The 27099-nt window shown below is 48.5% G+C and overlaps 1 protein-coding gene across 1 annotated transcript; it reads right to left on the bottom strand.

The window, feature by feature from the left end:
* Positions 1-545: 545 nt before the first annotated feature.
* LOC146009544 (uncharacterized) lies at positions 546-26525 on the bottom strand. The gene is made up of 8 exons (XM_083149989.1): positions 25688-26525; positions 25184-25323; positions 23809-23958; positions 17926-18117; positions 16249-16372; positions 15409-15506; positions 15064-15256; positions 546-1992 (listed from the first exon to the last, which is right to left on the bottom strand). The coding sequence occupies exons 1-8, from the start codon at positions 26523-26525 to the stop codon at positions 581-583; spliced, it is 3147 nt and encodes a 1048-aa protein (XP_083006115.1). The 3' UTR covers positions 546-580.
* Between the last annotated feature and the right edge of the window lie 574 nt (positions 26526-27099).

Raw genomic sequence — 27099 nt, forward strand, 5'->3', positions numbered from 1 at the left:
CTAGGAGACATGGAGTCTTATTGCACACTGATCGCTCATGTCACTGTAACCATGGGAACACATCACAGCAGCAATAGAACTGGAACATCAGCATAAATGACAGATGCATTCAGCCAATCAGATGGGGCCGCCTGTATTACATGTGTGTAACTTGCACCAAGGGTGGAGAGGGAACCAAGAGGTTACGCTTTACACTAATTGGGAGTCCATGTCAACACTGACACCAAAAAATGTTAAAAACACATGTCGACATTTGAACCTGTTAGACATTCAACTTCGGCATAGGAAAGTTTACCTAGACACTGTATCTAAGAATCCACATACAATGGATGATAGAGGAATTTAGTATTGATGCTTCCGTTTCATGTAGATCAGTTAATTAAAATTATGGGTGAGATTTAATAGGATGAGAGATTCAGAAAGTGAGAGATTTGGTGAGAAATCTCCAGTTTTTGTAAAGCGGCAATCATTAACACTGCTAAACCAGTTTGATTTTGAAGTGTAAATGATTGCCGCTTTATAAAAACTGGAGATTTCTCACCAAATCTCTCACTTTCTGAAAATCTCATCCTATTAAATCTCACCCTATACTATGTGTGTGAGTTTTCTGGTGTTTATGAACAGCTGATTTATGTGTAAAACATTTCCCACATTCCAAACATGAAAATGGTTTCACACTTGTGTGACTTCTCTCATGTATAACAAGAGTTGATTTCCTTCTAAAACATTTACCACATTCAGAGCATGAAAATGGTTTCTCACCTGTGTGAATTCTCTCATGTTTAACAAGAGTTGATTTCTCTCTAAAACATTTCCCACATTCAGAGCATGAAAATGGTTTCTCACTTGTGTGACTTCTCTCATGTATAACAAGATTTGATTTGTCGCTAAAGCATTTCCCACATTCAGAACATGAAAATGGTTTCTCACCTGTGTGAATTCTCTCATGTTTAACAAGAGTTGATTTCTCTCTAAAACATTTCCCACATTCAGAGCATGAAAATGGTTTCTCACCTGTGTGACTTCTCTCATGTATAACAAGATTTGATTTGTCGCTAAAGCATTTCCCACATTCAGAACATGAAAATGGTTTCTCACCTGTGTGACTTCTCTCATGTCTAACTTGATTTGATTTTTCGCTAAAACATTTCCCACATTCAGGACATGGAAATGGTTTTTCACCTGTGTGAATTCTCTCATGTTTACGAAGAGTTGATTTCTCTCTAAAACATTTCCCACATTCAGAGCATGAATATGGTTTCACATTTGTGTGACTTCTCTCATGTGTATCAAGAGACGATTTATTTGTAAAACATTTCCCACATTCAGAACATGAATATGGTGTCACACCTGTGTGACTTCTCTCATGTATAACAAGATTTGATTTCCTTCTAAAACATTTCCCACATTCAGAGCATGAAAATGGTTTCTCACCTGTGTGACTTCTCTCATGTATAACAAGATTTGATTTTACGCTAAAGCATTTCCCACATTCAGAACATGAAAATGGTTTCTCACCTGTGTGACTTCTCTCATGTCTAACTTGATTTGATTTTTCGCTAAAACATTTCCCACATTCAGAACATGGAAATGGTTTTTCACCTGTGTGAATTCTCTCATGTTTAAGAAGAGTTGATTTTTCTCTAAAACATTTCCCACATTCAGAGCATGAATATGGTTTCTCCCCTGTTTGATGACTCTGATGTAAAACAGAATCTGACGGATGTATAGAACTCTTACCAAACTCAGAACTGGATGATACTGTATCATCTTTATGACCTGTACTGTGTGCAGTAAGGTCTGAATGATCAGGAGAAGGTTCCTCATGACTAGAGGGACCAGATGAAATATCTGCACTGTGAAATGTTGGGTGTGTATTGGGGATAATGGGGTTTTCTTCTGGAGAATCTTGTCTGATGTTCTTATCTTCTAGTATATAACCTGGAGACACAATGAGATCTCCCTCCGAGGTATTCCTGCTTGTGCGCCCATCTACAGGAAACAGATGAATGACAACAGACAGAATTGTTTACATTGAGAAGCAAATGTTCATGGAGGTTTTATCACTTAAACTGAACATGTCTAATGCTGCGCACACACTGGCCGATATATCGATGGTCTCTCAGCCAGCGATAGGTCTTTGAATGACCAGACATATCGCGTCAGCTCTGCAACACAGCCAATGGTCAACATACCTAAAGCTAGATAGTGCATGGTGCTGTGTGTGATATCTCCTGACCTCCCATACACCCGCTGCAGTAGGCAGCGGTGATGTGCAGCGGAATTGACCGGCGCATGTAATTGTACCCGCCCAGTTGTGACATCAGTCACTATGGATTGGGCAGGGTGTATGGAGAACAATCCATCCACAGATATATATATATATATATGTCTAATAGAGCATACACATGGTGAGATAGGCTTTATAGAAGCAAAATCGACCAGAAAATGGAATGGACATCAAATGGTTTTTGCACATTAAATGCAGATTGGATCCCAATGCAAATCAAATAGATAAATAGTGATAGCAGCCAAGACTATATAGCGGAAATCTAATGTATCACTGCAGCATTCCAGTCCATGTCCATCTCCTGCCTGAAGCCAGTGTTGATCGAATGATAAATCGGATAGAAAATAGTGGAAACCGTAAAGGAGTAGAAAACGCGCCAGAGCAGGTGGAATTGTCCATATCTAATAGAGATGTAATAAATAACAGCAGGAACTGCGTGTGCGCACCTGACGTCTGAGCTGATTGTCGGCTCCCAAACGGAAATCGCTAAAATCCTCACAGCTGCCGAGTGATTCCGGGTTACGTGGCGGCTGTGAGCGTCAGGGACAGGACCAATCATACGATGGTAGGTAACCAAATGATTTCTTCTCTGTGCGGGCGCTAGCGGATGGATGTGTACCCGTACGTATCCCTGCACAGGGTGGGAGAGGGCAGGGGACGGCGTGCGTTCAGAGGGGCGGTGTTATCCTGCTCCCAGGGCTCCACAGGATAACATCACGCAGCACAGCGAGCAGGTCTGAATAGGGCCCTAAGACTCTCATCCAATCACTGGTTACAGACCAGACTGGATTACTGTAACCTGCTCCTATGTCTCCTCCCCAACTTCCATCTCTGTCGAATGACAATGATGGGCACCTCACCTCCCACCTAATTACCTCCTCCCACTCAGGCCTGCAAGACTTTGCCCACCACCATGGGAACTTTCCCCGCCCAGCTCTTCACCTCTCTCTGATGTATCAGTCAGACTCTGATACCCCAATTCCTTACTAATGCTTTCCTGCTGTCACTCTGTATCCCCTCTCTATGATCCTCAGTCTCTCCGCTCTGTATCCCCTCTCTATGATCCCCAGTCTCTCCGCTCTGTACCCCCTCTCTATGATCCCCAGTCTCTCCGCTCTGTATCCCCTCTCTATGATCCTCAGTCTCTCTGCTCTGTATCCCCTCTCTATGATCCCCAGTCTCTCTGCTCTGTATCCCCTCTCTATGATCCTCAGTCTCTCCGCTCTGTACCCCCTCTCTATGATCCTCAGTCTCTCCGCTCTGTATCCCCTCTCTATGATCCTCAGTCTCTCCGCTCTGTATCCCCTCTCTATGATCCTCAGTCTCTCTGCTCTGTACCCCCTCTCTATGATCCCCAGTCTCTCCGCTCTGTACCCCCTCTCTATGATCCCCAGTCTCTCCACTCTGTACCCCCTCTCTATGATCCCCAGTCTCTCCCCTTTAAATCCCCTATATGATCCCCAGTCTCTCTGCTCTGTACCCCCCTTTCTATGATCCCCAGTCTCTCCCCTCTAAATCCCCTCTCTATGATCCCCAGTCTCTCTGCTCTGTACCCCCTCTCTATGATCCCCAGTCTCTCTGCTCTGTACCCCCTCTCTATGATCCCCAGTCTCTCTGCTCTGTACCCCCTCTCTATGATCCCCAGTCTCTCCGCTCTGTACCCCCTCTCTATGATCCCCAGTCTCTCTGCTCTGTACCCCCTCTCTATGATCCCCAGTCTCTCCGCTCTGTACCCCCTCTCTATGATCCCCGGTCTCTCCGCTCTGTATCCCCTCTTTATGATCCCCGGTCTCTCCGCTCTTAACCCCCTCTCTATAATCCCCAGTCTCTCAGCTCTGTATCCCCTCTCTATGATCCCCAGTCTCTCCGCTCTGTATCCCCTCTCTATGATCCCCAGTCTCTCTGCTCTGTAACCCTCTCCATGATCTCCAGTCTCTTCCCTCTAAATCCCCTATCTATGATCCCCAGTCTCTCCCCTCTGTATCCCATCAGCCCCTCCAAATAGAAGGACCCATTTACATTATTTTTACCAAAATAATGCGATAAAAAGGGATTTTTGTAAGAACTTACCGTTCGAATCCCTTTCTCTGATATGGTCCTGGTGACACAGCTCAACACTGGGATGTAGGAGGGTCCGAAGGAGCCAGGCACCTATCCTAAAGCTTTAGAGGGTAGGCTACTCCCCTACTGCATCCCGGACTCTTCAGTTCAATCTTTCAAAGCCACTGGAATACATTAACTCAGTACAAACGCCTACACATATTATATGCACATTTTTTAACAATAACTTTTAACCAAATAACATGAAACATCATGAACCTGGCATACTTACTGAGCGTAAGGGAGGGATCGCTGTGTCACCAGGACCATATTAGAGAAAGGGATTCGAACGGTAAGTTCTTACAAAAATCCCTTTTTCTCTTTCAATGGTCCTGGTGAAACAGCTCAACACTGGGACGTTCCAGAGCCGGTCCTTTGGGTGGGTACGCTCAGGTCTGCAGCTCTCATTATTGCTCGTCCGAATGATGCGTCCTCCGATGCGAACTCATGGAACCTATAGAATTTGGCAAAGGTATGAACAGATGACCAAGTGGCAGCCCTGCAAACCTGCTCAGCTGTTGCCCCATGTCGAACCGCCCAAGAGGTGGCGACTGACCTGGTGGTATGCGCATTAATCCTGGCTGGCACTAGCCTACCAACTTTAGTGTACGCAATAACAGAGCGCAACCACCTAGCAATGGTCTTCTTAGAAGCAGGCCAACCAATTTTGTGTATGTCATACAACACTAACAAGGTATCAGTCTTTCTGACACTCTTAACTCTGTCCACATAAACGCGCAAGGCGCGCACAACATCCAAACTCCTCAATTTGTCCCTTTTTCTTGAACCCTCTGGGGGTTGAAACACAGGCAGAACTATCTCCTGGTTTAGATGAAAAGCAAAGACTACTTTTGGTAAAAACTGGGGTACCGTCCGAAGGACTGCCCTATCATCGTGAAATATCAGGAAAGGGGACTTGCATGACAATGCTCCCAACTCTGACACCCTTTTTGCTGATGCCACTGCCAACAAAAATACCAGTTTCCATGTAAGGAACTTAAGGTCAGCCGACCTTAATGGTTCAAAAGGTGCCTTCTGAAGGCATTCCAAAACCAGAGATAAGTCCCATGGAGCTACTGGTTGTTTGTAGGGAGGTTTCAACCGAGACACCCCCTGTAGGAAGGTCTGTACTTCCGGCAATAATGCAATTCTTTTCTGGAAGTAAATGGACAAGGCCGAGATCTGCACCTTTAGAGACTGAAGGCTTAACCCAGAGGAAAAACCATCATGCAAAAATTCCAACATTTTTGTCAATTTAAAGCGTGATGTATGAGACTTCTTTCTCTCACACCAACGAATATAGGTCTTCCAGACCCTATAATAATTTGCCGAAGACACTGCCTTTCTGGCTTTTATCATGGTTTTAACCACTGCCTCTGAGAATCCTTTATTCCTCAAAATGGCGGTTTCAACAGCCAGGCCGTCAAAATTAATCGAGCTGAATCCAGATGATTGAATGGCCCTTGTCTTAGAAGATCTGACCTCAGAGGTAGACGCCACGAGTCCACAGACAATTTCTGAAGCCTCGAGTACCAGGACCTCCTTGGCCAATCCGGGGCCACTAAAATCACTGGGATTTCTTGGGCCTGAATCCTCTTCAACACTCTCGCCAGCATTGGGACTGGCGGAAAAACATAAAGAAGATTCCCCTCCCAGGGGATAGTCATGGCATCCACTGCTTCTGCCAGTGGGTCCCTTGTCCTGGCATAAAACCTGGGCACCTGATGGTTGAACCTGGATGCCATCAGGTCCACGTCCGGGGTTCCCCACATCAAAGTAATTTGATGAAATATTTGAGGATTCAGGCTCCATTCTCCTTCCTTCAGCTCCTCCCTGGTCAGGAAGTCGGCCTCTATATTCTCCACTCCTGGTATGAATATAGCTGATAATGCTGGAACATTCTGTTCCGCCCACAAGAAGATTCTGGACACCTCCCACATGGCCAGTTTGCTGCGTGTGCCTCCCTGGTGATTCAGATACGCCACAGCTGTGGCGTTGTCGGTCTGAATCCTTAAAGGAAGCCTCTGTAACCTGTCTCCCGCCAGAGAAATCACTTTCCACACAGCTCTCAGTTCCAAGATGTTGATCAGTAAGGCAGATTCTTCTGGAGTCCACAAGCCCTGCAAACGCAGGTCCAAGACTACTGCCCCCCAGCCCCTGAGACTGGCGTCGGTAGTGACTACCAGCCAGCTCCAGGACTGCAGTGACCGACCCCATTGAAGGGAATCCACGTCTGTCCACCATTTCAGGGAGGCTCGAGTTTCCGAAGACAGCACTATCTGTTCTGACTTCATGGTCTGTGTGTTTCCTGACCAAGCCGTCAAAATGTTCCACTGGAACACCCGAGAGTGGAACCTGGCAAACTGCAGCGTCTCGAAAGACGCCACCATCTTCCCCAGCAGCTTGAGGCACCTCCACACTGATGTGCTCCGAGGGCTGAGAATCTCCTGGACTAAGGCAACCAAATCCCTGGCCTTCACCTCCGGTAAAAATACCCGATGTAGATGGGTATCCAGAATGACCCCCAAGAATTGGAGCCTCTGTGACGGTACCAACTGAGACTTTTGCAAGTTTAAAAGCCAGCCGTGAGCCTGCAAAAAACTGATGGCTTCTGCCAAGTGACTCTGCAACCTGTCTGCCGACTCTGCTTTGAACAGCAGGTCGTCCAAATAAGGTATCACTGTGATTCCCCTCAGCCGGAGCACAGCCGCCATTACAGACATTATTTTGGTGAAAACCCTTGGTGCTGTGGCCAGACCAAAGGGCAACGCCTGGAATTGCAAGTGCAGGTCTCCTATCGCAAACCTCAACAGGGCCTGATGTTCTGGGTGTATGGGGACATGAAGATACGCGTCCTGGACATCCATGGATGCCAAAAATTCTCCCTGGTCCAGGCTTAGCAGCACTGACCTTAGAGACTCCATTTTGAAATGGTCTACCCACAAATGGACATTTAGAGACTTTAAATTCAGTATTGGTCTGAAAGACCCGTCTGGTTTGGGTACCAGAAACAGAGTGGAGTAAAAGCCTTTCTTCCACTCTGTCCTGAGAACCGGGATTACCACCCCCTTCTCTAACAGAGAGTGAGCTGCTCTTAAGAGAGCTGTACGGAGCCGAGCTTCCTTTGGTAAAGCTGTGGGAATGAATCTTCTCGGAGGAAGACCTTTGAAGGGAATTCTGTATCCCTGTGCTATAATGTCTAACACCCAGGAATCCTGGTCTAGAGACGCCCAGGCGTCCTTGAACTGTGATAGACGACCCCCCCTACTTTATCACTGCCGGGCAGATCCCCCGACAGTCATGCGGAGGGTTTGTCCTCTCCTTTGGTGACAGGTTTCTTGTGAAAAGAACCAAATTTTGACTTTGGGGCCTTACCCCTGGAGGACTGAAACTTTCCCCTAAATGACTGTCATCGAAAGGACGCACCACCTCTAGGGGAGGGCCGAAAGGACAGCCTAAAAGCAGAAAATCTTGATGACTGCTTGGCTGCGGGGGCAGGCAGGAAGGTACTTTTGCCACCCGTGGCCTGCTTAATGATCTCTTCTAATTCAGATCCAAATAATAACTTTCCTTTGAAAGCTAATGTTTCTAAGGCCTTCTTAGACTCATTATCTGCCTCCCAGGCCTTAAGCCAGAGTACTCTCCTGGAATTGATAGACACTGTGGAAACTCTGGTCGCCATTTTGAGAGCTTCCTCTTCTGCTTCCAACACATACTCTGCCGCTGCCTTAAGCTTCTCTGCTAGCAACAACACACCAGGGTCAGCATGTAAAATGGTGCATAAATCATTGGCCCACTCAATCATGGCCTTAGAGACCCAGGCTGAAGCAATAAGGGGACGTAGGGTGAATCCCACCCCTTCAAATATAGCTTTGAGGTTACCCTCCATCTTTTTGTCCACGGGGTCCTTAAAAGCTGCGCCCCCTTGCACTGGTAATACAGTAGCTTTTGACAAGCGTGTCACAGAAGCATCAACTACTGGCACTTTTTCCCAGAGATCCGCATGAGACTCCGGCATGGGGTACAGACTTAAAAATCTCTTTGGCATCTGCAGCTTTTTATCAGGAGTTTTCCAAGCTCCTTCCAACAATTCTTGTAAACCTTCATCTGAAGGAAATGTAACAGCTTCCTTACGCTGCCGTTTAAATACACCTTTAGCAGGAGTTTTATCCTCCACTGAAAGTTTTAAAGCCTGTTTAACAGCTGTAATCAAATCCTCCACCCATGCGGCTGAGGAATCTTCAGAATCATCACCCTGCTCCCAGGGAATGTCTGCATATGCTCCCTCCTCTTCATCTACCAATAAAGGCACTGAGTAAGACCTTTTAGGGGTCCCTACAGCATCAACATCAATTTTGTCTAGCAAGTCACTAAACCTGTTGATCCCCTTTGCAGTATCCTGCATCACCTGTATGAAGGCAGGATCTGCCTGGGTAAGAGGCAAGGAGCCAGAGGACTGCTGAGATGATGGCATAGGTCTCTGAGATTCTACCAAGGCATCACTCTGTCTGTCCAGCAATTGCACTAAAGCGTTAACAGACCTGCCCAGGGCACTAGCCCACGCGAGTTCAATTTGCTCTGCCCTCTGGGGTTCACTCCCCATGGGTCTCACAGCAGCGCAAGCAATACACAAACCCCCCTTGGCCATCTGCTCAGGTATAAATTTTTGTGTACATACATTACAAGCGCTCATAGTATTAAGGGCTCCCTCCCCCAAAACCACAGCTTGTTGCTCAGACATGATGTAAAGTAACCACACAGTGCATACAATGTACAACAGCGCTTATACAGAGTCAATGCACCCAGCCACTTATCTGTCTGTCGGTTTCAGATGCGGGGAAATGATGCCCAGGAAATCCAAACACTCTGTCAGGATCTGTAAGCCAGCTCAGCTCCACTGCAAGCGTTCTGAAAGACGCCAAAACAGAGTGAGGGAAGAGACCAAGTCCCTGCTGCTGCGGGGTCCGTGACTTTTGGCGCCAACCACCCCCAGACAGCCGCTCCCTTAGTAGGATCTCCTAGTTCCAGTATCTCCCCCTCGACTGGGGACCACTTGGAACATGCCTGTAACACACTGCTGTCCTCTCATAACAGGAGCTCAGTGTGTAAGCTCCGCAGAAAATGGCCACCGCCATCACGGAGCGCCTGTCCCCCATGATCCCCACCTGCGTGAAGCCGGTTTCAGAGCGCTCCGGAGCCCAGGCAGCTTCTTAATAGAAGCTGTAAGCGCTGCACAGGGAGGCCAGACAGCGTCTCCCTTGTGCACAGTGAGCTGACAGGATGCGCTTCTGTCAGCTCCTGCTGCCCTAGCAGAGTGAGGATTCACTAATGAGAATCCTCACACTGTGCCTACCTAGCTAGGGTGAAAGTTAATAAAATAATAAAAATTCCCTAACTACTCTATTTCTTCGGCTGCTCCCGCAGCCCTTTAGAATAGCACCCACTCCAGTGGGCACCTAACACGAACTGAAGAGTCCGGGATGCAGTAGGGGAGGAGCCTACCCTCTAAAGCTTTAGGATAGGTGCCTGGCTCCTTCGGACCCTCCTACATCCCAGTGTTGAGCTATGTCACCAGGACCATTGAAAGAGAAAGGGTATTTTTACATTATTTTAGTTTCCCCTGAATGTACTAGCAGGCTTTTGGAGCAGTTTTTATGAAAGCAAAATAATAATAGTTCAGGCGCAAAACTTCTAAATAATCAATTACTCCAAATATATATATATATCACAATTCACTATGAGTGCTTATGATTGGTATATATGTGCAGCTACCAAGGCAACAGTAGTTAAAGAGCGAAAAAAGAACCAATTAAAGAGAGCGCATGTATACCAATGTATAAAGTTTTATTAAAAGACAATAATTAAAAATACATTAGTTAATATCAACCTTGTAATAAACCTATTCGGTATAATTGCCCCTTAGGCAAAATGTCCCATTGACAATTAGCAATGTCCCAAGACCCGTGCTAATCACACAGTCTCTAATTGGTGCTTAGGGACCAATAGTCAATATAAATCCTGTAGGGTAAAACACATGTGCAGATCTAATGTTACTTGAATGGTATGCTTCCCAGAGCAAAAGATCTCACCACTTGTCTGTCCCTCTTTAGAGGATATTAATTGCGGGCATTGATGGTTTTGTAATTCCACGCAAGAAAGTCTCCACACAGATGTATTTGCGGCCGTCTCAGACTCGGCGCTTACGGGGTCCTAGCAGTATCCGTTTGGCAGTGTGTGGCCTCCCGGCTCGTCTAGGTTGAGCGGTCCTCTGCAGCCGCACACCACGTGGCTGACAGGTGCTGTGACAGTATTATTAGCCGTGCCCCTCCTGCTATACCTCAACCCTCAGCACCGCACATCAGTTTCCTGACGGGCACCGGATGGGTGATCGGGCAGGTCCCAAGGTTAGGACGGTGGGGTTTTGATTGCCGCGGCTGAGGAGACTGTCAGGCCTCGCACGGGTAGCTCCAGCACTACCCCGGCGGTTTCCCTGCAGCACGTCCTGGCTGTTGCTAAGCAGCCGGGACGCCCTCGCGTCATTGGACGCGGCCGCGTCATCATGCCACGACATCCGGCAGACGCCGCCGTGCGTCCTGGTCCGCCTCCTCAGTCTCTTCCCCCACGGCCACAGCGGTTGCCTAGGCGACGGGGGACGCCAGGCAACCAGGCGGAAGGGGAAGACTCCGGCTCAGCCGTCCGCCCACCTGATCAGCCGCAGCTGCTCACCATTGTCCGGCTCTCTATTTAAACCTTTTCACCGGGACACTCAGACGCCGGTTATAGTTCTTACCTAGCATTCTGAGTGTTCCCGGTTCCTGGCGGTCTTGTCCTGTTCCTGCCTGTCTGTGGGTTTCCAGCTGCAGCATCCAGCGTTCCTATCCACCTCCTGGCTACTATCCTGGTGGTAGCCTGCCTTGCCTGCAGCAGTCACTGTTCTCAGATAAGTTGGGATTTCTCCCTTACCTTCTTGCTCTGAGATCACTGTGTATTTATATATATATTGTGTCATCATTAGTGTATTGTTACACCGGTACCCCCTGGGTACACTAGTATTCTTTTCTTATTGTGTCAACTCATGTGTATTGTTACACCCACTGGAAATCGTATTTCCCCAGAGGTTTCCTGGTCTCGGGGCGTTCCTCACCCCCGCCCTTAGGGCTGGGTTGTCCTCACCGGTGGGTACAGTTAGCTTTACCCTTGTTCTCTCCTGGCCTCGGCGGGCGAGTTGTCCATACTTAAGACCTGCCTGTAGCGGAGTGGGGCGGACCTAATTCGCCCTTCAGCCGAGACGGGCCCAGGTGAAGCCTAGCCCTGCACTTGTCCGTCGATTCCAGGTGGAGGCAACGGAGTTAGGGGTGGTGAGGACACCCGTGTCCATAACATTTGGTGAGGACACCCGTGTTCATAACATTATAACCGGCCATTTACTTAGCCCAGTCTCATCTCTATCATGGATCCTGCGCAGCAGGCCGCCGGCCATACTCTGGTAGGACAGATGCATTCGCTTACACAAAAGCTCCAGGAGCTTACACTCCGGGTCAACACACAGGAGGAGCGGGTCCATGGTGTCGGGTCTGCTTCTAGAAATCCTGAGCCTAAACTTAGTCTCCCAGATCGTTTTTCTAGGGATCGCTCACATTTCTATAACTTTAGAGAGGCCTGTAAATTATATTTTAAACTCCGCCCGGTCTCTTCTGGCTCTGAGTCCCAACGTGTGGGCATAATTATTTCCCTCCTCCAGGGGGATCCACAGACCTGGGCGTTCGGTCTCCCAGCTAGAGATGTAGCTCTTTCCTCCGTTGACTCTTTTTTTTCTGCTATGGGCTTGTTGTATGACGACCCTGATCGGTCCGCCTCTGCCGAAGCGAATCTTCAGGCACTACGGCAGGGTCAGGGTACGGCGGAGGGCTATTGTACTCAGTTTAGGAGATGGGCGACTGATTTGGGGTGGAATGATCCGGCCCTGCGCAGTCAATTCAGAATTGGGTTATCTGATGGTCTTAAGGACGCGTTGGTCCATTATCCCTCTCCCACATCCTTGGATGAGATTATGCAGTTAGCCATCAAGGTAGACCGACGGTTTCGTGAACGTCAAAGGGAGAGAGAGTCGGGGGTGTTCTCCTCTCAATCTTCCGGGAATACCCCGGAGATCCCGGGTGAAGAGCCTATGCAGATTGGGGCCACTCGCCTTTCCGCCTCCGAGAAAAACCGTAGGGAACCGTGGGAAGCAGGTGTCGGAAGTTTCTGCCTTTTTGGATTGTGGGGCAACCGGCAATTTTATTGACGCCACCCATGTCGAGTCCTTGGGGCTCGATCCCTTTCCCCTCGAGGGGAACTTCTCCGTTTGTGGTTTAGATGGTCTCCCACTTTCCAACGGCAGTATTTCCTCACGCACTCCTTCCCTTCGGTTGTCTATTGGGGCCCTTCACTCCGAAGAAATATCTTTTTTCATTTTTCATTGTCCTTTTGCTCCTCTTGTCTTGGGCCTACCTTGGTTAAAGAAACACAATCCCAACATAGACTGGGTCTCGGGGGAGATCACTCGGTGGGGGTCTTCGTGTGCGGACAACTGTCTCTCTCTTCCTCTCCGGGCCTCACACCCTGTCCTTTCTGCTTTACCTCTTCCCTACCGGGATTATTCTGATGTTTTCTCCAAAAAGGAAGCAGAGACATTGCCCCCTCATCGTTCGTTTGATTGTGCTATTGATCTTGTCCCCAACTCTAGGCTGCCCAAGGGGCGTTTATATGCACTGTCTGTCCCGGAATCCCAGGCTATGGATGATTATATTAAAGAAAGCCTTGAGAAGGGTTTCATTCGCCCATCTAAGTCTCCTGTGGGCGCGGGGTTTTTTTTTGTGGAGAAAAAGGATGGGTCCTTACGCCCCTGTATAGACTACCGGGCTCTTAATCAGATCACGATAAAGAATTCCTACCCGTTACCCCTCATTTCGGTCTTGTTCGATCAAATTCGGGAAGCGGTCATTTTTTCAAAGATCGATTTGAGGGGAGCATATAACCTCATAAGAATCCGCCACGGAGACGAGTGGAAGACGGCCTTCAATACCCACACTGGCCACTACGAATATCTGGTGATGCGGTTCGGCTTGGCCAACGCCCCCGCAGTCTTCCAAGACCTCATTAACGAAGTGCTCAGGCCTTTTTTAGGGTTATTCGCTGTAGTCTATCTGGACGACATTTTCATTTTTTCCAAAAGTCTTTCAGAACATAGACAACATGTCCGCATGGTTCTCCAAAAACAATGGGAGAACCACTTGTACGCCAAGTTGGAAAAGTGTGAGTTCGAGGTTTCCCAGATTTCTTTCCTGGGTTATGTCATCACCTCTAAGGGGTTTTCTATGGATCCTTGTAAAGTACAAGCTATTCTTTCCTGGGCTCGCCCCAACAATCTCAAAGCGGTTCAAAGATTCCTAGGATTCTCAAATTATTACCGCAAGTTTATCAGCTCCTTTTCGGATATTGTCGAGTTAACCCGCAAGGGAGCAGATCCAAAGAATTGGTCCCACCAGGCCATTGAATCCTTCGAGAAGCTGAAGAAGGCTTTTTGTTTGGCCCCCATTCTTCATCATCCTTATCCCAGAAATCCATTTCTGGTCGAAGTTGACGCTTCCGATGTTGGGGCCGGTGCAGTTCTCTCTCAGAAAGACGTCCATGATCACAAGATTCATCCTTGTGCCTATTTCTCTCTTCGGCAGAAAGGAATTACGACGTTGGCAATAGGGAACTTCTGGCCATAAAATGGGCATTTGAGGAATGGCGCCATTGGCTTGAGGGAGCAGAGCATGTCATCACGGTAATCACAGATCACAAAAACTTGGCTTACATCGAATCGGCCAAACGACTAAACCCGCGTCAAGCACGCTGGGCTCTGTTTTTTACCAGGTTCCGATTCGTTATCACCTTTAGACCAGGTCCCAAGAACATCAAAGCCGACGCACTTTCTCGTAGCTTTCAGACCATTCAAGGTGCCAGACTTGATGCAGTACCCATTGTTCCGCCTTCTATTATCATTGCCGGTCTGACGCAAGAATTAGCAGCACGTGTCCTCGCTTCCCAGTCCTCTGCTCACCGGTTGACACCGCAGGATCGGCTTTTCGTTCCCAAGAGTTTACGAGAGTTGGTCCTCAAGGACTTTCATTCCAGTAGGCTGGCTGGACATCCAGGTACCACCAAGACTCTTGAACACTTGTCCAGAGCAGTCTGGTGGCCCACCATGAAACAGAACGTGACTCGCTTTGTTTCCTCTTGTCCGATTTGTGCCCGGCACAAGTCCTCTCGATTATACCCGGTGGGTCAACTCCTTCCTTTGTCTATTCCGGAGAGACCATGGTCCCATATTTCTATGGATTTCATCGTCGACCTTCCTCCTTCTGCCCACTTCACCACCATTTGGGTCACGGTCGATCGATTTAGCAAGATGGCGCATTTTATACCTTTGCGCAAGCTCCCCACCGCCAGGGAGTTAGCCCAATTGTTCATTACTCACATTTTTAGACTTCATGGTCTCCCCAGGGACATAGTTTCGGACAGGGGCTCTCAGTTTGTGGCCAGGTTTTGGAGAAGCTTTTGTTCCAGTCTGGGGATTCAGCTCAGTTTGTAACTCCCAGGTTTTCACGGGCAGGTCAGATAGTATGTAATAAGTGATTATTCCTCACCTGTGCTGGTATCTGTAGGGATTTCCTCCCCCTTACACTGCTGGTCACCCCTCACATATGTGTCTTCTGTGTCTGTATCTTCTTTCTTATCTGTCACACAAGACTCTTCTCCTTCTGCCTTAATATCAGTCACATCCGTCTCTTCTCCCTTTATTTCTTCGGCATTAATATCAGACAAATCTTCACAATGAACCTAAAAAAAATCACATTAGTATTGTCTGATGTTATGGAGATAGAATATCAGTGTATAAGACACACACACACACACACACACACACACAACTGCTGCAATTCATATAGTGACAGTCACTTTGGTATACTGGGGAGACCCTAATTCCCACCTACCTGATCCTCCTGTGGGGTCCTGTGAGTCTCCTCTGTATACTGCTGGGAATACAGAGGATGGGGACATCTCTCTGGGGTATCTCTGTTACTGGGTCCATCTATAGGAGACACGCAGTGACTGAGTACATGGTATATATGGGATTATCCTGGGAATACAGAGAACGGGGACATCTCTCTGGTGTATCTCTGTTACTGGCCCATCTGTAGGAGACACACAGTGACTGAGGACATGGTATATATGTGATTATCCTGGGAATACAGAGGACGGGGACATCTCTCTGGGGTATCTCTGTTACTGGGCCCATCTGTAGGAGACACACAGTGACTGAGGACATGGTATATATGTGATTATCCTGGGAATACAGAGGACGGGGACATCTCTCTGGGGTATCTCTGTTACTGGGTCCATCTGTAGGAGACACGCAGTGACTGAGGACATGGTATATATGTGATTATCCTGGGAATACAGAGGACGGGGACATCTCTCTGGGGTATCTCTGTTACTGGGCCCATCTGTAGGAGACACGCAGTGACTGAGGACATGGTATATATGTGATTATCCTGGGAATACAGAGGACGGGGACATCTCTCTGGGGTATCTCTGTTACTGGGCCCATCTGTAGGAGACACACAGTGACTGAGGACATTGTATTCCCAGGATAATCACATATATACAGAGGACGGGGACATCTCTCTGGGGTATCTCTGTTACTGGGCCCATCTGTAGGAGACACACAGTGACTGAGGACATTGTACATGTGCGATTAGCAGATGACACGATTATATAGGGGGCCCCCATAACTGCTCTACCATGTGCAATAAAATGTAATCTCTGCTTACCCAGTGATGTGAGGGGCCGGTGAATCTCCATCATCACATCCTTGTACAGACCCTTGTGTTCCTCTATATACTCCCACTCCTCCATAGAGAGATAGACAGCGACATCCTGACACCTCATAGGAACCTGACACACACAATGATACAGTCATCACTCAGACCACATCCCCCGTGTTACTGTATAATGTCCCATTGCCGACAGTCTCCGGTCACATCCTCCGGTGTTACTGTATAACGTCCCATTCCCATTGGTCACCTCTCCGGTCACATCCCCCCGGTGTTACTGTATAACGTCCCATTCCCAGCAGTCATCTCTCCGGTGACATCCCCCGGTGTTACTGTATAATGTCCCATTCCCAGCAGTCACCTCTCCGGTCACATCCCCCGGTGTTACTGTATAATGCCCCATTCACAGCAGTCACCTCTCCGGTCACATCCCCCGGTGTTACTGTATAAAGTCCCATTCCCATTGGTCACCTCTCCGGTCACATCCCCCAGTGCTACTGTATAACATCCCATTCCCAGCAGTCACCTCTCCGGTCACATCCCCCGGTGTTACTGTATAACATCCCATTCCCAGCAGTCACCTCTCCGGTCACAGCCCCCGGTGTTACTGTATAATGTCCCATTCCCGGCAGTCACATCCCCCGGTGTTACTGTATAATGTCCCATTCCCGGCAGTCACCTCTCTGGTAACATCCCCCGGTGTTACTGTATAATGTCCCATTCCCAGCAGTTACCTCTCCGGTCCCATTCCCAGCAGTCACATCCCCCGGTGTTACCGTATAATGTCCCATTCCCAGCAGTCACCTCTCTTGTCACGTCCCCCGGTGTTACTGTATAATGTCCCATTCCCAGCAGTCACATCCCCCGGTGTTACTGTATAATGTCCCATTCCCGGCAGTCACCTCTCTGGTCACATCCCCCGGTGTTACTGTATAATGTCCCATTCCCAGCAGTCACCTCTCTGGTCATATCCCCCGGTGTTATACTGTATAACGTCCCATTCCCAGCAGTTACCTCTCCGGTTACATTCCCCGGTGTTACTGTATAACGTCCCATTCCCAGCAGTCACCTCTCTGGTCACATCCCCCTGTGTTACCGTATAATGTCCCATTCTCGGAAGTCACCTCTCCAGGCACATCCCCGGTGTTGCTGTATAATATCCCATTGCCGGCAGTCTCCGGTCACACCCTCCGGTGTTACTGTATAATGTCCCATTCTCGGCAGTCACCTCTCTGGTCACATCCCCCGGTGTTACTGTATAATGTCCCATTCCCGGCAGTCACCTCTCCGGTCACATCCCCTGGTGTTACTGTATGATGTCCCATTCCCAGCAGTCACCTCTCTGGTCACATCCCCCGGTGTTACTGTATAATGTCCCATTCCCAGCAGTCACCTCTCTGGTCATATCCCCCAGTGTTATACTGTATAACGTCCCATTCCCAGCAGTTACCTCTCCGGTCACATCCCCCTGGTGTTACTGTATAACGTCCCATTCCCAGCAGTCACCTCTCTGGTCATATCCCCCGGTGTTATACTGTATAATGTCCCATTCCCAGCAGTCACCTCTCCGGTCATTCCTCCCCCGTGTTACTATATAATATCCCCTTCCCAGCAGTCACCTCTCTGTTCATATCCCCCAGTATTACTGTATAATGTCCCATTCCAAGCAGTTACCTCTCCAGTCAGCAGTTGATTGATCTTGTTAGTGAGTTCCAAGATCTTCTGCTCATTGTCTTTCCCATGTATCAGTGAGTGAGGTGGAGGCACCATGATGGGAATCTGGGTCCTCTTCTGTCCTTCTGACACACAGTGATGGCTACTGGGTGTCTCATGATCACCAGAGGTCTTCTTCACTACTGTGTAACCCTGTGTATAAGAAAATACACTATCACTGTAGACACTCCCAGTTATGACCCTCTATTATTACTATAAGTGATGTCACAGTGACGCTCCCAGATCCCCTCACCTCCCCAGTCACGTCCCTGCATTACTGTAGATATAAGTGATGTCACAGTGACACTCCCAGATCCCCTCACCTCTCCAGTCATGTCCCTGTATTATTACTATAGATATAAGTGATGTCACAGTGAAACTCCCAGATCCCCTCACCTCCCCAGTCACGTCTCTGCATTACTGTAGATATAAGTGATGTCACAGTGACACTCCCAGATCCACTCACTCCCCAGTCACGTCCCTGTATTATTACTATAGATATAAGTGATGTCACGGTGACACTCCCAGATTCCCTCACCTCCCCAGTCATGTCCCTGTATTAGTACTATAGATATAAGTGACGTCACAGTGACACTCCCAGATCCCCTCACCTCCCCAGTCACGTCCCTGTATTATTACTTTAGATATAAGTGATGTCACAGTGACACTCCCAGATCCCCTCACCTCCCCAGTCACGTCTCTGCATTATTACTATAGATAAGTGATGTCAGTGACGCTCCCAGATCCCCTCACCACCCCAGTCATGTCCCTGTATTATTACTATAGATATAAGTGATGTCACAGTGACACTCCCGGATCCCCTCACCTCCCCCTTCACATCCCTGTATTATTACTATAGATATAAGTGATGTCACAGTGACACTCCCGGATCCCCTCACCTCCCCCGTCACATCCCTGTATTATTACTATAGATATAAGTGATGTCACAGTGACCCTCCCAGATCCCCTCACCTCCCCAGTCACGTCCCTGTATTATTACTATAGATATAAGTGATGTCACAGTGACACTCCCAGATCCCCTCACCTCCCCAGTCACATCCCTGTATTATTACTATAGCTATAAGTGATGTCAGTGTGACGCTCCCAGATCCCCTTACCTCCCCCGTCACGTCCCTGTATTATTACTATAGATATATGTGACATCACAGTGATGCTCCCAGATCCCCTCACTTCTGCAGTCACATCCCTGTAATATTACTATAGATATAAATGATGTCACAGTGACGCTCCCAGATCCCCTCACCTCCCCCGTCACTGTATTATTACTATAGATATAAGTGATGTCACCGTGACACTCCCGTATCCCCTCACCTCCCTGTATTATTACTATAGATATATGTGATGTCACAGTGACGCTCCCAGATCCCCTTACCTCCCCCGTCACGTCCCTGTATTATTACTATAGATATAAGTGATGTCACCGTGACACTCCCGGATCCCCTCACCTCCCCCAGTCACGTCCCTGTATTATTACTATAGATATATGTGACATCACAGTGATGCTCCCAGATCCCCTCACTTCTTCAGTCATATCCCTGTAATATTACTATCGATATAAGTGATGTCACAGTGACACTCCCAGATCCCCTCACCTCCCCAGTGAAGTCCCTGTATTATTACTATAGATATAAGTGATGTCACGGTGACACTCCCGGATCCCCTCACGTCCCTGTATTATTACTATAGATATAAGTGATGTCACGGTGACACTCCCAGATCCCCTCACCTCCCGTCACGTCCCTGTATTATTACTATAGATATAAGTGATGTCACAGTGACCCTCCCAGATCCCCTCACCTCCCCAGTCACGTCCCTGTATTATTACTATAGATATAAGTGATGTCACAGTGACACTCCCAGATCCCCTCACCTCCCCAGTCACTTCCCTGCATTGGTACTATAGATAAAAGTGATGTCACAGTGACGCTCCCAGATCCCCTCACCTCCCCAATCACGTCCCTGTATTATTACTATAGCTATAAGTGATGTCACAGTGACGCTCCCAGATCCCCTCACCTCCCCCGTCACTGTATTATTACTATAGATATAAGTGATGTCACCGTGACACTCCCGGATCCCCTCACCTCCCCAGTCATGTCCCTGTGTTATTACTATAGATATAAGTGATGTCACAGTGATGCTCCCAGATCCCCTCACTTCTTCAGTCACATCCCTGTAATATTACTATAGATATAAGTGATGTCACAGTGACGCTCCCAGATCCCCTCACCTCCCGGTATTATTATTATTATAGATATAAGTGAGGTCACAGTGACGCTCCCAGATCCCTTCACCTCCCCAGTCTTGTCCCTGTATTATTACTAGAGACAGGATTATATGCAACAAAAAAGCTCGAAATATGCATGCAAATATGCATGAAAAATACTTAAAATATGCATGAAAAGCTTCAAAATATGCAAAATAAAAAATATACAGTAATTTATAGTTTTTTATTTAAATCAGCATACAATTAGTAAGCAGTATATCACCAGCAGTAAAATATATATATATATAATGCCCCCAGCAGATAAATGGATAGAATGCCCCCAGCAGATAAATGGATAGAATGCCCCCAGCAGATAAATGGATAGAATGCCCCCAGCAGATAAATGGATAGAATGCCCCCAGCAGATAAATGGATAGAATGCCCCCAGCAGTAAAATGGATAGAATGCCCCCAGCAGTAAAATGGATAGAATGCCCCCAGCAGATAAATGGATAGAATGCCCCCAGCAGATAAATGGATAGAATGCCCCCAGCAGATAAATTGATATATGAGGTTCAATGTAGATAAATGTAAGGTTATGCACCTTGGGAGACACAACCAGTTTGCAAGTTACAACCTTAGCGGAGAGGAACTGGGTAATTCCATACTTGAAAAGGATCTAGGAGTCCAAATAGACAGCAAACTAGGATGTAGTGCCCATTGTAATGTAGCTACATAAAAGGCCAACAAAATTCTGGCATGTATTAAGAGGGGAATGGAAACTAGGGACTCAAGGGTAATTATGTCACTATATAAAGCATTGGTGAGACCTCACCTAGAGTACGGAGTACAGTTCTGGGCCCCACACTATAAAAAGGACATCATAGAATTAGAAAAAGTCCAAAGGCGAGCAACAAAGCTTATTAGGGGAATGGAGAATTTAAGCTACGGGGAGAGATTAAGCAATTTGGGACTATTTACATTATAAAAGAGATGTTTGAGGGGGGACATGCTCAACATGTACAAGTATATTTAGGGCCAATATAAGGAACTGTCACACACCCTCTTTTCTACTAGAAAGGAATCTAGGACGCGAGGGCATGAGTATAGATTAGAAGAAAAAAGATTTCATTCAGGTAGTGGAAAGAATTTCTTTACGGTCAGAACAGTCAAACTCTGGAACTCTCTTCCCAGAGAGGTGGTAACGGCTGGCTCATTAAATGCGTTCAAGGAAAAACATCCATGGGTACAAATAAGAAATGTAATTTGTCTGTAAAATACCAGAACCTACCAAATCAGCAATGGATATCTATACCAGGTTGAACTAGATGGACGCAAGTATTTTTTCAGCCTTACCTACTATGTAACTATAATGCCCCCAGCAGATAAATGGATATAATGCCCCCAGATATAAGTGACGTCACAGTGACACTCCCAGATCCCCTCACCTCCCCAGTCACGTCCCTGTATTATTACTATAGATATAAGTGATGTCACGGTGACACTCCCAGATCCCCTCACCTCCCCAGTCACGTCCCTGTATTATTACTATAGATGTAAGTGACGTCACAGTGACGCTCCCAGAACCCCTCACCTCCCCAGTCACGTCCCTGTATTATTATTATAGATATAAGTGAGGTAGATATAAGCGATGTCACAGTGACGCTCCCAGATCCCCTCACCTCCCCAGTCACGCCCCTGTATTATTACTATAGATATACGTGATGTCACAGTGACACTCCCAGATCCCCTCACCTCCCCAGTCACGTCCCTGTAATATTACTATAGATATAAGTGATGTTACAGTGACGCTCCCAGATCTCCTCACCTCCCCAGTCACGTCCCTGTATTATTACTATAGATACAGGGATTTTGTACTTACCGTAAATCCTTTTCTCCGAGTCCACAGGTGTCACTGGAGTTACACTGGGGAATAGAAGGCGACCACAGGGAGCATGGGCACTTAAAAAAATTAATCAGTGTGACCAACTCCTCCCCTTCTACTTCCCCTCCCAGGCAGTCATAAAGATCGTGCCCGAAAGGGAGCAGAAAGATATAACACACATCTGAGAGGAGGTTCATCACAACATAACATCATTCAACACTTATAGTAGAAAGAGAAGATATAAATGAAAAAACAACCGCACACACAGAGTCAAACCAGACGAGACAGGTGTGTAATAACCATGTTTATATAACCCTGACAAGGGAAAACTCCAGAGGTTACCCATAAGGAACCTAACACTGAACATAACAGGTGGAGAACAGCGCTGAGGCGGGTGTCCAGTGACACCTGTGGACTCGGAGAAAAGGATTTACGGTAAGTACAAAATCCCTGTTTCTCCTTCATCCACTAGGTGTCACTGGAGTTACACTGGGGACGTCCCAGAGCTTTCAACCCGGGTGGGTGAGCGCTGAGATCCCCTTAAAACAGAGCGGCCAAACTGAGAAGCTGGTGCCGCAAAGGTATCAAACCTATAAAAATCGCACAAAGGTGTGCCGACCTGACCATGTCGCAGCACGACAGAGCTGTTGCAGGGAGACCCCACGGGCAGCCGCCCATGAAGGACCCACCGATCTGGTGGAGTGCGCCCCAATGTTAGCAGGAGGCGTCTGAGCCTCAGCAAGGTATGCCTGACGAATTGTCAGACGGATCCATCTGGCCAGCGTTTGCTTCGAAGCTGGCCATCCACGACGCACCGGGTCGTAGGTAACAAACAAGACATCCGTCTTGCGAAAAGAAGCCGTGCGAGAGACATAAATACGCAGGGCCCTCACCACATCCAAAGACCTATCCTCAGGTGAAGCCTCTGAACGCTGGAACCACGATGGGTTGGTTCACGTGGAACGCTGAGATCACCTTTGGAAGGAAGGAAAGACTGGTACGGAGCTCCGCTCTGTCCGGATGAAACTGGAGGAACGGTGAGCGTCAAGAAAGCGCACCCAATTCCGAAACACGTCTGGCCGAGGCCAGAGCCAAGAGAAGAACCACCTTCAAAGTGAGATATTGAAGATCCACCTCTTCTAACGGCTCAAATATCGATGATCTTAAATATCTGAGAACCAACTCCAGGTCCCAGGGAGCCGTAGGTGGACGAATAGGGGGCTGAAGCCTCAGCACCCCCTGGAAAAAAGTGTGGACTTCCGGAATGAGGGCTATACGTTTCTGGGAAAAAACAGAAAGGGCTGAAACCTGCACCTTCAGGGTATTCAGCCTAAGTCCAGAGTTCAAACCCTCCTGTAAAAACAGGAGAAGTCGAGCCTTCTTGAACAGAGTAGAGGACACACTGCGTCTTTTGCACCAAGCCACATAGGATCTCCAAATCCGATGATAGTGTTTGGAGGTGACTTCCTTCCTGGCCCTCATCATTGCAGGTATTACCGCCCTAGGGATACCTGCATGTCTTAAGATGGACCTCTCAGCAGCCACGCCGTCAAATGTAGACCTCCTAAATCTGGGTAGATGAAAGGACCCTGACTGAGGAGGTCCTCTTGAGGAGGTAGCGGCCATGGCTCGTCGATCAGAAGATCCGTCAGGTTGGTGTACCACGAGCGCCGGGGCCAATCCGGCACTATCAGAAGCGCTGTTACCCCCTCCCTGCGAATACGCTGCAATACCCGAGGTATCAGCGGAAAGGGAGGGAAAAGGTAAACAAACTGAAACGGCAAAGGAGCGACCAGAGCGTCCACCCCTGCGGCCTGAGGATCTCGAGTCCGCGCAAAGTATATTGGGAGCTGGAAGTTGTGGCGGGACGCCATCAGGTCCGCCTGAGGACAACCCCAACGATGTATTAAGGTCTGAAATACCTGAGGGTTGAGGCACCACTCCCCCTGGTGGGCATGCTGCCGACTTAGAAAGTCGGCCTCCCAATTGTCTACTCCGGGGATGAACACTGCTGACAAGGCCTGAGCATGGTCCTGAGCCCAGAGGATGATCCTGCTTACTTCCTTCATCGCCGCCTTGCTCCGAGTGCCGCCCTGTTTGTTTATGTAGGCGACGGCTGTGGCGTTGTCGGACTGGACTCTGATTGCTCTTCCCCGCAGCAGGTCTCCCGCCTGCAGAAGAGCATAGTAGACTGCTCTGAGTTCCAGCACATTGATGGAGAGTAAGCTCTCCTGCCTCGTCCATAAACCCTGGAACTGGTGTTCCAGCGTTACCGCTCCCCAGCCTCGAAGGCTGGCGTCTGTGGTGAGGAGAATCCACTCCCATATGCCGAACCTCCTGCCCCTTTGCAGGTTTGCGGAGTTGAGCCACCACAGCAGGGACAGACGAGCTCGAGGAGACAGGGTCACCCGCTGCTGAAGATGCAGGTGAGACCCTGACCACTGGTAAAGGAGAGACAACTGGAATTGGCGCGAGTGGAAGCGGCCGTACTGTACCGCCTCGAAGGAGGACACCATCTTTCCCAAGAGTCTGGTGCAAAGGTGCACCGATACCTGTGGATGTCGCAAGACCGACCGGACCAGGACCTGCAGGGACTGAATTTTGTCGGGCGGCAGGAAAACCTTCATTTGCTGGGTGTCCAGAATCATCCCCAAAAAGAGAAGACGTTGAGACGGCTGTAGCTGAGACTTTGCAAAGTTCAGAATCCACCCATGACTAATGAGTCTCCTGGGTGAGCCGTATGTTGGACAACAGAGCCTCCCTTGAACGATTCTTCAGAAGAATATCGTCCAAGTAGAGGATGATGGTAACCCCCTGAGCCCTGAGGACCTCCATCATCACCGCCATCACCTTGGTGAAGACCCTGGGGGCCGATGAGAGACCGAACGGCAGGGCCTGGAACTGCCAGTGTTGGTCCTGTATAGAGAACCGGAGGAAGGCCTGGTGAGGAGGCCAGATAGGGATGTGCAGGTACGCGTCCCTGATATCCAAAGATACCAGGAACTCTCCCTGTTCCAGTCCCTGTATCACCGACTGCAGGGACTCCATCTTGAATTTGACCGCTTGTAGGAACGGATTCAAATCCTTTAGATTTAGAATCGGCCTTACCGAGCCGTCCGACTTCGGTACAAGGAACAGACTGGAGTAGCATCCCTGAGTACGCTGATCCTCGGGTACTGGTATCACAACTCCTGTTGTCCACAGCTTGTTGATTGCTGACAACAGAAGTTGTGCCTTGTCTCTTGAGACTGGGAGACCGGTCTTGAAAAACCTGTTTGGAGGGACCAACCGGAAATGGATTTTGTAACCCTGGGTTACCAGATCCCTTACCCATGAGTCCTGACAAGACTGCAGCCAGATGTGACAGAAGGACAGCAGTCGGGCCTCGACCCTGGGATCCCCCAGATGAGAACGTGGACAGTCATGCGGCTGGCTTGGAGGACTTGGGCTCCTGGACAGCTGCCGAGGCACCTCTGCCTCGTCCTCTGGAACCTCTAGATGGAGCTCCGCCTCTGGAACGACCTCTGAATCTGGTCGTAGGCCGAAAGGAGGGCCTTTGAGGGGTCCTGCGTGTAGTCGGAGGAGCCGCTGAGGGAAGGAAGTGGGACTTACCTCCCGTTGCTTGGGAGATCCACTTGTCTAGCTCTGGCCCGAAAAGAACCTCCCCATTGAACGCCAGGGCCTCCACCGCATGCTTGGACTCTGCGTCAGCCTGCCATTGGCGTAACCAGAGAGCTCTGCGAGCTGAGATGGATAAGGCCGAAACCTTGGCTGCAACCATGCAGACGTCAGAAGAGGCTTCTATTAAATAATTGGATGCCTCTTGGATCTGTTCAGCAAACTGAACAATGGAGGCAGGGTCAGAGCCCTCACGAACCTCTGTTAGGATCTGAGAGGCCCATACCCCCATGGCCTTATTTACCCAGCATCTGACCTGGGCCGGACGCTGAATAATTCCAGCTGCAGAAAAAATGTTCTTAAGGGTTACTTCCAACTTACGGTCAGACGTATCCTTAAGAGTGGTTGCACCCGGCACCGGGAGAACAGTCTTTTTAGACAGTCGTGAGACTGATGAGTCCACTACTGGTGGTATCTCAATCCTCTTTCTACCCTCTGGTGGAAGAGGATAAGCAGCCAGAAACCTCTGAGGTACCTGGAATTTTTTGTCAGGGTGATTCCAAGCCTGCAAAATATGTTCATCCAACTCCTCCGCTGGAGGGAAGGTGGGTGACTGCCTTTGTCTCTTCCCAAAAAAAGAGGGACAAGCAGGAATGTCTGCATCATCTGACACCTTGCAGGCAACCTTAACCATGTGTATAAGGTCCTCCAGGCCTTGAGTGGCTTGGGGCTGGCTCTTGCATAAACAACGCCTGAGCCTCAGGTTCCACATCAACATCATAATTATCTGGAAGGGCAAATTTGCCCTCCTCCAGATCAGGCATATCCTCATACTCCCCAGAATCCCCAGAGGGCTGTAATACCCTTTTCCTGAGTAAGGCAGGGGGATTTTGCCTAGAAGATGAGGCAATGGCGCCCTCTGCTGGAGTCAAGGCTTTAGTTAAACTCTGCACAGCAGAAGCCAAGGATGCCTGTTGAGTTCTGGAAGTCTCTCTGTCCTTTTGAGCTGCTGAGAGCTCGCAAGCTAAATGAGACATTACATCAGCTAATTGTGATGCCCAAACAGGGGTATGTACGGGGGACTCTGGAGCTGGGGGTAAAGCAGTGCATTTATCACATACAGAGTCTCCCTCCTTAGAAGGTGTAAATCTTACAGCACACTTCTTGCAAGTAACCCTCTTGGAGCTACCCCCTGCCATGGTTCAACAGAACACCCAGCAATCACCACACACTACCAGACTGATCACAGATAGTAGGTATAGGATAGGCAGCAATATATAATGGAAGGGAGAGACAGTAAAAGTAAAAGAGCTGTCACAGAGCTTTGTACAGCGCTATGGCATATACCTAGGAGCGCTATAGCTCTAATTGAGACACAGCCCAAACTGTCTCCACCTAGCTCTAAT

Source organism: Crinia signifera, chromosome 6 (assembly GCF_055691185.1).
Source record: "Crinia signifera chromosome 6, ASM5569118v1, whole genome shotgun sequence".
NCBI classification, from domain to species: Eukaryota; Metazoa; Chordata; class Amphibia; order Anura; family Myobatrachidae; genus Crinia; species Crinia signifera.

Coding starts and splice junctions, on each gene's coding strand:
- LOC146009544 (XM_083149989.1), bottom strand. CDS start 26,525: ATGAGGATATGCCTGATCTGGAGGAGGGCAAATTTGCCCTTCCAGATA. Junction 18,118..23,808: donor CCTTTCCGCTGATACCTCGG/GTATTGCAGCGT, acceptor TCTTATACACAG/GGTTACACAGTAGTGAAGAA. Junction 1,993..15,063: donor CCCTACAGATACCAGCACAG/GTGAGGAATAAT, acceptor TGTTTCCTGTAG/ATGGGCGCACAAGCAGGAAT.